The sequence below is a fragment of the Populus nigra genome, chromosome 5, assembly GCF_951802175.1.
Source record: "Populus nigra chromosome 5, ddPopNigr1.1, whole genome shotgun sequence".
Lineage (NCBI taxonomy): Eukaryota > Viridiplantae > Streptophyta > Magnoliopsida > Malpighiales > Salicaceae > Populus > Populus nigra.
In genome coordinates, this window is record NC_084856.1 from 12,869,868 (window position 1) to 12,881,888 (window position 12,021).

The window sequence follows — 12,021 nt, forward strand, 5'->3', positions numbered from 1 at the left end:
GTTGAAAATTACAATTACAAGTCTTTACAAATAAGGTCTGCCGATTTGATTTTTTTAATATTGAGCTGAGTAAGAATTTAGTTCTGTATTTTTTTCTTTAAAATACTGTGAATTATTGCAGTGTTTTCCCATATGATTTTTTTTTTCCAAAATTATCTGTCCATTTTTTTAATATTAAGTTGGTTAAGAATTATAATTACAATAAAGCTAAATCATATGGAAAACGTTGTAGTTTTTCTCACAAAATACTATGGATTGCTACAATATTTCTCTAAATGGTTTTTTATTTTATATTATTGGGGAAAGCACTGTAGTTTTCCTCACAAAATATTATCAATTGTTGCAACGTTTTTTCTCATGGGTTTTTTTTCTTCCAAAATTATCTTTGTTGGTTTTTTTAAAATATTAAATTGGTAGAGAATTTAGCTTTGTAATTTTATTTTTTTTATTAACAGAAAAGCTAAATCATATTATGAAAATACTGTATCTTTCTTCCTAAAACACTGTAAATTGCTACAAATTATTTTGTTCAGTCTCTAAGTCTTAATCACCAATATAACTTTTTTTTTCCATTATAAAATATTAGCTCCATCATACTTTTAATTTTTATTACTTATCTAGCATTGATTCATAATTATAATACTATTAAATATATTTGTTACATCTCGTAAACATAAGATTATGTCCAAAGTTTTGAACCCTTAAAATTAAAAGACCTAATCCATCTTTAGATAGCCGTAGCTTAAAATGTAATAGAGAGTACACGACAAATTAAAAACAAAATCTCCATTTTCAACCTAAATTTAAATGTCTTTCTAATGCTTATAATTGCATTTTGACTCGAAATATTAAGCAATGGTAAGTTGGAAAATTGAAAGAACACATTGGTTGGACAAGGAAAACAATCAATTATTTTATAAATAAATAGGGAAACAAAATGGTTTATTAAATCCAAGGTGCATCTTAATGAAAAGTGAATCATCTGTGTTGAGTGCTCATTGAGTCTACTCCAACTCTACTGGAATCATAACTTGACCAGCATGTTCGTACAAAGTTCCATGCACCAAATCTGGTTACCAATCCTCATTGCAACTCCCCGACAGGTGCCTCATTGAGCCATAGAAAATGGATGAAATCATACAATTTTGCGCTTACACTCACCTGCAAAGCTTTCAAGTTAACATTCCCATTGTTGCAGCCATCTAAAATTACAGAAGAAAATACTCACAACAGACAGAAACATCACCTTGTATGGTGTTGGGTTCAGCCGCCTCATGTGATCAGGACGCATTCTCTCAAGCTGCTTGATACAGCGATCTCTAATGTCCTTCAGAGGAGGTAAATCTTCTCTTGGTTTATCTGCAAGAAACAAAAATTCATTGTAGACTGCATGGATGAAGTAAGCTGAGCCTGTTGGTATAGTCTGTGGACAAACAATGTTCAACTTGGGTGTGATACAATGCTGAGTCCTGAAATTTCATCTTAACTACAAACCAAATCATTGCATGTTTAGAAATAATCATGTCTTATATGTGCTAGCCTTTGTGAAGATGCAAATCCCCAAAACAATTTATTCAATAATCTCACATGCTTAAGTTCCACTTGATTTAAGTTATTTTTTTAACTTTTGACTGGTAGAAAAGTCATGGATATGTTTGTTAGAAACAACTTTTGGCTTTAAATTAAAAATGTTTGTAATAAAATTGAGTCCAGATTTAAAAAACTTCAACTTATAAATTCTAACTTATACTACCTCTTTTTTTAAAAAAAAAAAATTGCTTTAGGTTAATTTTACCAAAACATAATTCTAAGTTAGTCATTTTAACTTATTTTTATCATAAATTATTCATAAAAAACAATTTTTGAACTATGAATCAAAGTCAAAAAATTGTTTTTTCATGGGTTAGGCTAAATGGACCCTAAATATGTTTAGGTCATAGAAACCCCTACCTGAGCTCCCAGGCCAATAACACTTTAGAAGCTCCTCAACCTGCTGTGGAACCACATACGCTCTCTTGGATTCATTAAAAGGATGGCGACATAGTATCCGTTCTCCCACCTGAAAGTTCAGAAAAGGAAGAAATTATGTTTTTTCCTTCATCCAATCACCATAACGAGTCAACTCTATCCAGACAAGCAGCTCAATCACGTGTTAAAAAGGGGACAAAAAGTGCATATCATCAAAAGTTTGTGAACGTTGATGTTGATGTTGATGTTGATGTTGATGAGAAACTCTTATGACCAACCTAGTAAAACTAATGTAAAAATCAATAACTGAGATCTCACCACACTCTGAAGTCCATTATATTCTAACATTTGCACTCACAATTTAATTTTTTTATGAAATAATAGCAACAACGATTTGGAATACCAACCCCTCAGCTTGCTCAGGGAAAAAATCTTTGATAAAATGATCATGCCAGCACTCTCAGAATACATATTCATAAAAAACACAATATATACAACAATGGTGGTGGTACTTAGCGTATATAAAAGATTTGAGCACATGGAGCACTTTGATGATAAATCCATTAATCAATGCACTACCTTTGGAGATGGTTCATTTTCCCCTGTCATTATGTCCACCAGTGGATAGCCTTCTCTTCCATACAATCTATAACTCCGTTTTTTGCATGGTATAGAAACCTAGTAAAATAATGAAGGGGAACAAAAATCAGTGATTCAATAAAAATTAACAGAAGTTTCTTTGACTTGGATCAAACCTTTGAAACATCTTCAGAAAGTTTGATGCGAGGCTGATTGTTTATTTCAACAAGCTTGAAGACACAACCCAAAGCAGCTTGAGCATAGCAAGTTACAAGATAGGTTCCGATTCCATATGCATCAACTTCATGACCCTGTGCAGCCAAAAAATGCTATACCAATTAAAATTGAGGTCCAACAAAATGCACATCTGCCTTTTTCTTCTCTGTTGTCAAAACAGTTTCATCATAAACATACATGATTTAACATACTACGACGGATAAGCAACATAAATTATCAGTAAGAGCAATTTACAACTATTTGTTGCTTCCAAGGTGTTTGAGAGTATGGTAGCGGTTGCTTTTAAAAGTATTTTTCGCTTGAAAATGCATCAAAATAATTTTTTTATTTTAAAAAATCATTTATGATATCAGCACATCAAAATGATCTGAAAATACCAAAAAGATATTAATTTGAAGAAAAGAAAAAAAATTTAAAAATTTCTATTTTTTTCAAAAGCGTTTTTAAAATACAAAAACAAACAAGCTCTCAGAATAATGGAAATTTTATTCATGCTGCTGTAACACATTTGAAAACCAGATCAGCAACAATTTTGGCATTTAATGTTTGACCAAAACATTTTTCAACTAAATAACTCTCCAACATAACAAAATACATAAATTCCTAATTTCTGTGTTAAGAATTTCCCATGTGGAGAAAAGGCATGGAAGCAGATGCCAAAGGAGTGTTGAAAGGCACATGAAGATAACAACAGAGCAGATTATGTAGGGCATTGGATGACGGATTATGAAACCACACATTATGTGGCTTTTTTAAGTTTTTTTTATCTTTAGTAATTAAGAAAAGTTTTATGAATAAAGATCCTAATTCATGGTGTAAAAACTGAAACACAATATTTTGAGCCCTTTCTGTATTTGAAAACTGTATCCCATTACTTACTGAATTATCTCAGTTAAATGTATAAATTGCCCCAGGCTTGAAGTTAAATTAGTGGAATTCAGCTATGGCATCTTAACATAGCATGCAGCTAAGTAAGACAGCTCAGATGCCAGATATTTGTCAGAAATTTTCCTGGTTGCTCAGCAGCGTATGATCATGCAGGAGCAAACCCACAATGCCAGAGAATTTTCATGTGAAACCATTCTAAAAGATGCTCTATAGAATAACTAATCCCTTCACTGAGCTCCAAAACAGGAAACATAAGTAATTTGCTCAGAGCACCAGAGCAGTTTTATTGCAGAATGATTACCTGTTTGTTTAAAGCATCTAAAGTTTCCTCATTGAGGTCATTACTAGCAGTAATGCTCATCTTTCCAAAACCAGGAACTCCAAATTCTTTCTCAATGGCTCTAAAGAACTTCCGGGCCTCACAAGACAAATATGCTAGATCACCAGAATCTAATCTAATGCCTACCGCTTTATATCTGCAAAGTAAACCATCTAAAATCACCAGTGTAAATTGAGTACTATTAAAAGGTCGCCATGGAGAAACAATAAAACATTTTCAGAAAGCTATGCAAATAAAAGACTAGACAATTGAACCACAAGCTAATGTGACATTGATTAATGATGAATGATATCTGGAGTTTTCTCATCAATGCCTTTGGTTTAAGATAGAAATTGCTGTTGGAGGTGAATCATTGGAAATGGCTGTGAGAAACTGATGCATCGAGCTCTGGAAAATGTTGCATGAAGCTTGTAAAATGTAGCAAATTGTTAAACTGTATATTGCAAATATCTGGTTGAATCCTGAATCACAGGAATATTCAGTTGAAGCCCCGGTTGAAGGAAAAACAGGGCCAGGGCAAAGGAGGAGATACCAAGACATTGGTATAAATCAATAGGATGGCAGAAGCCATCTGTTAGATGTGAAGACATGTGATTTCAATGTTGGATAGGTTTGTGAAACTGAAAGATTAACCAAAGTGGAGGCAGTGTCACAGTTTCAGAATATGAGATCTTGGTGCTGCCATTCATGCTTGCTATGGGCCTATTTGGAAGTGTGGTAGAAGTTGTTTTTCAAAGTGCTTTTTACTTGGAAATACATCAAAATCATGTTTTTTTATTTTTTAAAATTTATTTTTGACATCAGCACATCAAAACAATCCAAAAACACCAAAAAAAAATTTGAAGCTAGAACAAAATTCAAAATTCAAAATTTATTTGGCATGGTTGGACCGCAATGCCAAATAGAGCCTAATAATTTGAATTGCCTAATATTGGCATTGAGCTTTTGAGAGAGATACTATTACCCAAACATGATGACAAGAATGGAATGAGAAATTTAAGGAAAAAAACAAAGAAAAAACTGTATGTTTCAGTACCCATGATAGTAGAAGAAAAAGGAAATTTTGCTTGGTAAGAATTCCAATACACTCATAAACCTTATGACTTACCCAAGATCATTAAGTGCGAGAGCAACTGCACAAAAGTTAGGGATTCCACTCCTCATAACCTGATAAAGAAAGTAAACAGATTAAAAAAAACAATCTTAACTGCTATAAAGTGATAATTAATTAAAGTAACCACACCACTTAAATTTTAAGATAAAAGTTCAGAATGCAGCAAAAAGAAGGTGCAACATATAATTAACCTTTGCTGGTCATGGAAACATTATAAGAGTTCTTGCACCACTTCATAATGGAAAAGTTTAGAGTCTATTCTGTAGAATGCCACATGCTTGATGATGCAAAATATAAACATCAGCATTTTGAGAAGAAGAGTTATTAGAAAGCAGAGGTGAAATGGAATAAATTTCAGAGGTTATAGACCTTGATAAGATTTCCCTTCATCTTGACATTCAGATTCTTGGTCACATTTACAGGTTACTAGATATATGATTTGTAAAATAACAACATAGCTTATTAACAAGACAAAGTGCAGGATGCAGCATAAAGTAAAGACAGCATATAATTAAACTTTGCAGATATTTTGCCTAAAGATTCATTGTGGTTAGGCTACATTGTTTTCTATTTTGGAAAATTAAGGGAACATGTTAACTAAATACAAATTTTCCAAAATAGAAAACAATGGCCTTTTTTTTAACAAGGACCTTGTTTGGCTTAAGTTGAAAATATGAAAAGGAATGGCCATAAATATTAGGTGAACCGAACATGACCTTTATTTTAATAGTGGAGAATTTGGAAAACGATTTGGAAGACAACCATTTCGGTGTTTTCCAATTTTCTAGAAAAATGGAGAATTAGAAAAGATGTTTTCAAAAAACAATTTTCATTCCCAATTAATAACATGTTCTCTTTAGTTTTCTGTTTCTAAGAAAAAATTCTGGAAAACTGTTTCACAAGTAAATGCAACCTTAATTTCTCAATTCATTCAAAAGAACATGGTTTTCTATAAATTTCAAGATAGTGAGTGGCCTAGATGACAGGTGTTTTGAGAAGATGAACTTCATAAACAATGCCTGCAAATTTGAATAGAGTTTAAGAGGTTACTGAAATTTGATCAAACAATTGTTGACTTTGGCTTGTTCTTTACAATATTTCATGCTAAACATGTACACAGGTTTTCTGTGAGGGATAATCCTGATCACCCAGGATTGTATGTCAATTTTAACTTCAATATTGAGAATCTAAAGAAAAGCACAACATCAACCAGCAAGATGTCAAATCTTGATAAATAAATTGGAAAAAAAAAAGAGAAGGAAAAAAAATTTATCCAGGAAACAGTTATTGACAGATAGGCTTAGTCCAGGGATATGAAACATAGCAACCTGGAAGAAAAAACTACACTCACGTCATATGTGTCAACAAGAGCTAAAAAGCTTATAGGGAACGCCAAGGCATATGAGGTGAAAGCTGCCAGCTCACTTTGATTGGTCTCACCGAAAATACCACGTAATGAACTTGACCACTGCATAGCATGAACCATATTAATCAAACTACAAAAAATTAAAGAAAAAAAAAGTGAAAGGGAGCATAATAAGCAAATGAAGAATGAATTATAGGATCAAGCCATTGTTCATACCAATTAGCTGTCAAGGAAGTAAGAAAATATATTTATCAATGTTAGATATTAAAATGACTTGCAGTGCTAGATTTTCTCAGTGTGATAGTATCTGCTACGAACCATTAAGTTCCTAAAAAACTCAATCTTGGCACGTCTTTAGAAGTAATCAGCATTGTTTTCCAAAAACACTATTCCCAAAAACAAAATGCACTTTCTGGAATCTAAAATATATGTAGAACAAGAAAAATCTTTCCGCAATCTGAATTTAGAGTGAAAAATCACGTGTGCTCCTTCTAGAAACCTCAACAAGGTTATAACAAGTGGAGAGAGAAAGAGAGTGCACTTTTATGATAATATCAAGATTGTTTAACATAAATAAGCTCACATGTAATGCACAAATATAACTGCTAGCATAAATAACAGAAGAAATTTTTCATCTTTTAGAACGTGAAAAAATTGGACCTCGGTCCCTTTTTTTTCATTTTTTTCTTTTCCAATTTTTTTTTTAAGTATGCTAACTGAGCATTCTTGATTACACAACTCACATCTATAGAAGTTTCATCAAAAAATTAAAAACTTCCATATTTACTTTCCTTGTATTTCTACCCCACACTAACAACAGACGGATCCATAAGCCACACAACTAGCTATCTCAAAATAAATGAAAGAATACTTATTTTGTGTTATCTAGGCAAACATTTTCAAGATGAACATAGGATGAACAACTTTTGACGAATTATCAAAATGAATGCAGAGGGCCATTGAAGAAGACCTGAATTTTACTTAACCATGTCTGAGCTAAACTGACGAGGTCCTCACAACTACTTGATCCATCAGCACTTCGAAGCGACTTGTCTATGATCTCATCAGGGCTCTGCAAACAACTGGATAATTTAGATGAACGATTGACTAAACCTAAAGCAAGGAAATAATATCATTTAACGCACATTGCATACATGTATAAACATTGGCACAAGCACGTGAAATACCGCAGAAAAAGAAACAGGCCTATAATTTGAGAGAAAGAGTGGTGCCAAAAGGAGAAAAATTATCTTAAGAATTAACATTCATGACTGCACAAAATGACCACTATATCATTTTAAGCACATGCATTTAAAAAAAAAATTGTTAATTGAAATGCAACTATGAAGCATATATGATGAAACACACATAATCTCAATTGCACTGAAATTCCCTTTGTAAAGATAAAAATGGATGTCTTATAATGCTCTTTGAGATTAATTGCCAACCATATATGAGCTGACAAATGCATGGGAATGTGTTCCACGCAGAGGTATCCCAAATAACCGTCCAGCTGCAACATTGCTGCCAAAACAAAAGGCAGAAGTAGGCAACTATCAATTAAGATGTTGAAAAATAGCCATAGTATCATGGAAAGAAATGTGATCTTTGCATGCAACTTTATTTATCCATGTTGCATAAAAGAAACCCAAATTATCATTTGATTGCTAATTACAAACGCCTACTGGCTTCTTAGAAATTTGTTGCTGACAAATCAGTTATGGGCCAATGCATGGAGTAAAAATGAATGCATTAAAATACCTCCGGCTATATCTCACTCACCCAAAATTCAGAAAAATAATTTTTCCAGCACCAGAATGCTATTCCTACCCTATTTTAGGAACAAGGCCAGTTTACGCCTCACTTTAACCAGTTTGAGAGGAAGCAGAAATTCTCTTTGCTATCAAATTCATGAACCAAGTAAACCAAGGTATTTTTCTCAGCTTTGAAGAAGCTCCTTGTCCCAGTTTTGTTCCTTTCCCTGAAGGCACAATGAGATACAATGTTTCGTAAACCATGCACCGAGTAAATCAAGATATTGTTCTCATCTTTGAAGAAGCTCCCTGTCTCGGTTTTTCCTCCATTTCCTAAAGGCACAATTAGAACCATTGAGCTATGTCCACCCAAACCAACCTTGAATCACCTTAGCACATGTTAACTGATTTTGAAGAAATTCATATGCTGAAATTGAGTTGTACACTAAAAACTTTCTTGTAGTTGATAATCATAGCTGTGTTATCTACTGGTTACTACTCCCTACTTCAAGAGTCTGTTGTCAGGAAGGATGGATCGGGAGAAGGACAGGGAAGAGAGGAGAAAGGATGGAAGGATGGTTTACCATCCCTCTAGTAGTTTGTCTAACAGAGGAGAAGGATAAGAGTCAATCCATTCAAATTGAAAGCATTGAAAATTATAATCAAATAGAAGGAGAGGAGCCAATCCACCTAAATTGTAAGGGTTGGAAATTATAAGTGAGGAAAGATTCTTTGGATTCTTATCCTTCTTGCCAAATGATATATACACTCCATCCCTTCTCTCCAATCCCTCCCCCTCCTAACAAACAGAATGAAAGATTAATTTGGATTCAAGAAATATTAAAGTGGCTCTTAACATGGAAAGATAATGCTTAAAATGAATCATTGTTGTATGATTAGAAGGCATAGAAGTTTACCACTCTGAGGATCCATCCATAAGAGAGATGAATCACTGCATGATAAAAAAATGCAGCAACTTAAATGTTTAGAATTACCTTGTTGCATCAAATCCTCCAAGGTAGCAATATTTTGATGCTGATATCCCACCATCAGGTCCCTACGCATAAAATAATAAGCTTTCTCAAAAAAGATAACTCAAGCCAGCTTTAAAACATAAAAAGGAATCAAAATACAGTCAGCAACCTGAGCCCGTCGAAGCCCAAACTCAAGAAGCATTTTTGATTTTCCAGCAACAAATCGATGCCTAGCTGCATTTGTGGCCACTAAAGATGCATAATTGACAAGATTCACTAATGGGGTTTCCAGCAATTGCGCCACCTACAACATCATTAAATGATTACGATCAACTTGAGAAAAAATGGTGCAAGGTAAACCATGAACAAGAAAATAGAGGAAAAAACAGTTTGATGGTACTCACAGCAATTGGTCCTTCTATTCTTAGCAGAGGTATCTTGGGGAAGACAACTGAACCCTCTGCAATGGAATATACTTCAACTTCTGAGCAGTCCAATCCTCTAAGATAATCGAAGAAACCATCCTGCCAGATCCTATATTTAGTTCTTCTCTTCAGAATTAAAAGAGAGTTCCCATGAAACACGAATTCTAGAAAGAGAGAAGTGCTCTCATCACATGCCTAAACTTTTCCAATTTTTACTCTACAGCATAAATTTATAAATTATTTTGGCCTGAGTTGAAGATTGTTACTGGTCAGCCTCGTTTACCTCACATGAACCAGGAAGACTTTCACGGATGAAAGAGATTTCATCCTCGGTAAACTTGAAATTCGCAATTAACCTGATGCATTCTTCTAAACCAGCAAAGACTGTATATTCACCACCAAATGGATTCTTCCGAAAATATAGATCGAACCTGAGAACCGCATAACACAAACATTAACGAGCTCCTTGATCAGTACATTCAACCATAAGTATTAGCTTTGCAATATGGAAACAACTGCATACCCACAAGGGGATCTGCATAACAAGAAGCTCAAATATAAAATAAAGCACCCGGCAAGCTATAAGACTGACATAAACACTTTGAAAGTGCTTTTAGGAAGACTTACTAGTATTTGACCAAGGCCTTCCTGACTGCCTTAATTGTTTCGTTCCGAGGTTAAATTCAGGTCGATGAATTATGAGATAATTACCTTCTTATACTTTAATAATCTAAAGTCACATTCTAGGATATCCTTGAATTTTAAAAAAGAATGGCCGCCCTTAGTATGATATCTTCTTCCAACTAATTACAAGGTGAAAAATTCTAATTAATTATTTATTTATTTATCCATTAAAAATGGAAACTTGACAAAGACTTCCAAATTCAAATGAAAAACCCCAAAGAAATTAAATTATCTTAGCAATTTTTCTTTTTATTAAAAAAAGCGAAAGAATTTCAAGTTTAAAGCAAAACTCCAGTTGAAAACTCGAAAGTAATCAGGCAAATTAATTCTTCAGTCAAATTTAATACTGCTGCTTTGATAAATAAATAAACCAATTATACAATATAATTAACTAACCGATGGAATATTAATTTAGTAGGATTAAGGGAAAAAAATAGCTAAAACTCCAATTCCCGCAACCACCAAATAATAAATAAATAAGTAAAAGAGAATCTATGGAAAGGAAAAGAAAAGAAGAACAAAAGCAAAGCACTTACACAGCTCGCTCGTGATGTTTATTGGCTTTCCAATAAGCATAAGCCATTGTAAACTGATAAAGGTCCGTCAAAAGGGGTGTTACCATCGGGTTCGTCGGTCCCTCCACAACCCGGCCCGAACAATTCCCATTCGCTTTCACCTGCTGATCCATCTCTGTCTTTCTTTCTTTCTAAGGCTCTGCTGCTTCTATGTTCAGCGATGCATATATACAAATATCGTATGTGTAGAGGGAGAAAGAGAAAGAGCGTACGTGAGAGAGAAGAAAAGAAGAGGCGTGTGTGAAGTGAGAACTGAATGTGGAGAGAGAGAGAGGGACCGTTAAAAACCAAGGGTGGTGTTGGTGGTGGTGGTGGCGCCGCCTTGTGGAACTGGAATTTTGTTTCAACGGGAAAATGAAAAAGAAAAGGAAAGCAGCTGTGGAAAAGATAAGTGTTGAACACGATGTACTTGTCCTCTTTTTGTTCGATAATTCTTGGAAACCGAAACCACCTGGCCTTTTTCCTCTCTTTTTTCGATCTAAAGATACAACTGTAATAATAACTATAATAATTAATTAATCATGTCAGAAAATTATTTGAGATTATAATACTAATTAGAGTTTAAAATATTTTTAAAAAATAATATATTAAAATAATATTATTTTTATTTTAAAAAAATATTTTTAATATCAACACATCAAAATAATTTAAAAATATAAAAATATAATTTTTAAAAATTATTTAAAAAAACATTTATTTTTTTAAATATTATCTAAAAATCTGTTTTAGTACGATATGATTGGCAGTAGGTAAAAAGGTTTTTTAATTAAAGTAATATTTTTTAGATTTTTTTAATAACAAAATTAATAAAAAAAAAATATTTAAAAATTATTAATTAATATTTTTTAAAATAAAAATAATTTAAAATACAGGTAGAACCTTGAAAACAAAAATTATCTTTGATTAAATCAACTTTAGGCTAATTTGATTGCTTTCATCAAACCATGTTACTATTGTATAGTGGATTGTGCCGCATGAGATGGAAATAGCTAGTCGGAATATCTTTAATCACCTTTTAATAAAAGTAAAGGAATTAAAAGTTTTGAAACTCCAATGATTTATCTTGCTCCACCAATATTTAGTTAAATTATATTATATATTATATAATCCACTAAAA

General features: G+C 32.9%; 1 protein-coding gene across 2 annotated transcripts; it reads right to left on the reverse strand.

The window, feature by feature from the left end:
• Positions 1-888: 888 nt before the first annotated feature.
• Positions 889-11,336, reverse strand: LOC133694992 (nicotinate phosphoribosyltransferase 2-like). Of its 2 annotated transcripts, XM_062116713.1 has the most exons (16): positions 11,183-11,336; positions 10,866-11,052; positions 9,929-10,076; positions 9,625-9,744; positions 9,390-9,524; positions 9,242-9,303; positions 7,941-8,016; positions 7,463-7,564; positions 6,478-6,594; positions 5,121-5,179; positions 3,974-4,148; positions 2,724-2,858; positions 2,548-2,646; positions 1,951-2,059; positions 1,247-1,359; positions 889-1,161 (listed from the first exon to the last, which is right to left on the reverse strand). In XM_062116713.1, exons 2-16 carry the CDS (start codon positions 11,015-11,017, stop codon positions 1,084-1,086), a joined length of 1,680 nt encoding a protein of 559 aa, XP_061972697.1. In that variant the 5' UTR covers positions 11,018-11,052; positions 11,183-11,336; the 3' UTR covers positions 889-1,083. The 2 variants fall into 2 exon arrangements, with proteins under 2 accessions (XP_061972697.1, XP_061972696.1); XM_062116712.1 differs by having other exon boundaries at positions 10,866-11,334.
• Positions 11,337-12,021: the final 685 nt, after the last annotated feature.

Excerpts from the sequence above, each read along its gene's own strand:
- LOC133694992 (XM_062116713.1), bottom strand. The coding sequence starts at position 11,017 with ATGGATCAGCAGGTGAAAGCGAATGGGAATTGTTCGGGCCGGGTTGTG. Across the intron at positions 5,180-6,477 it reads CTCTTGTTGACACATATGAC|GTTATGAGGAGTGGAATCCC; the intron begins GTGAGTGTAGTT and ends TTTCTTTATCAG. Across the intron at positions 2,647-2,723 it reads TTTCTGAAGATGTTTCAAAG|GTTTCTATACCATGCAAAAA; the intron begins GTTTGATCCAAG and ends TTATTTTACTAG.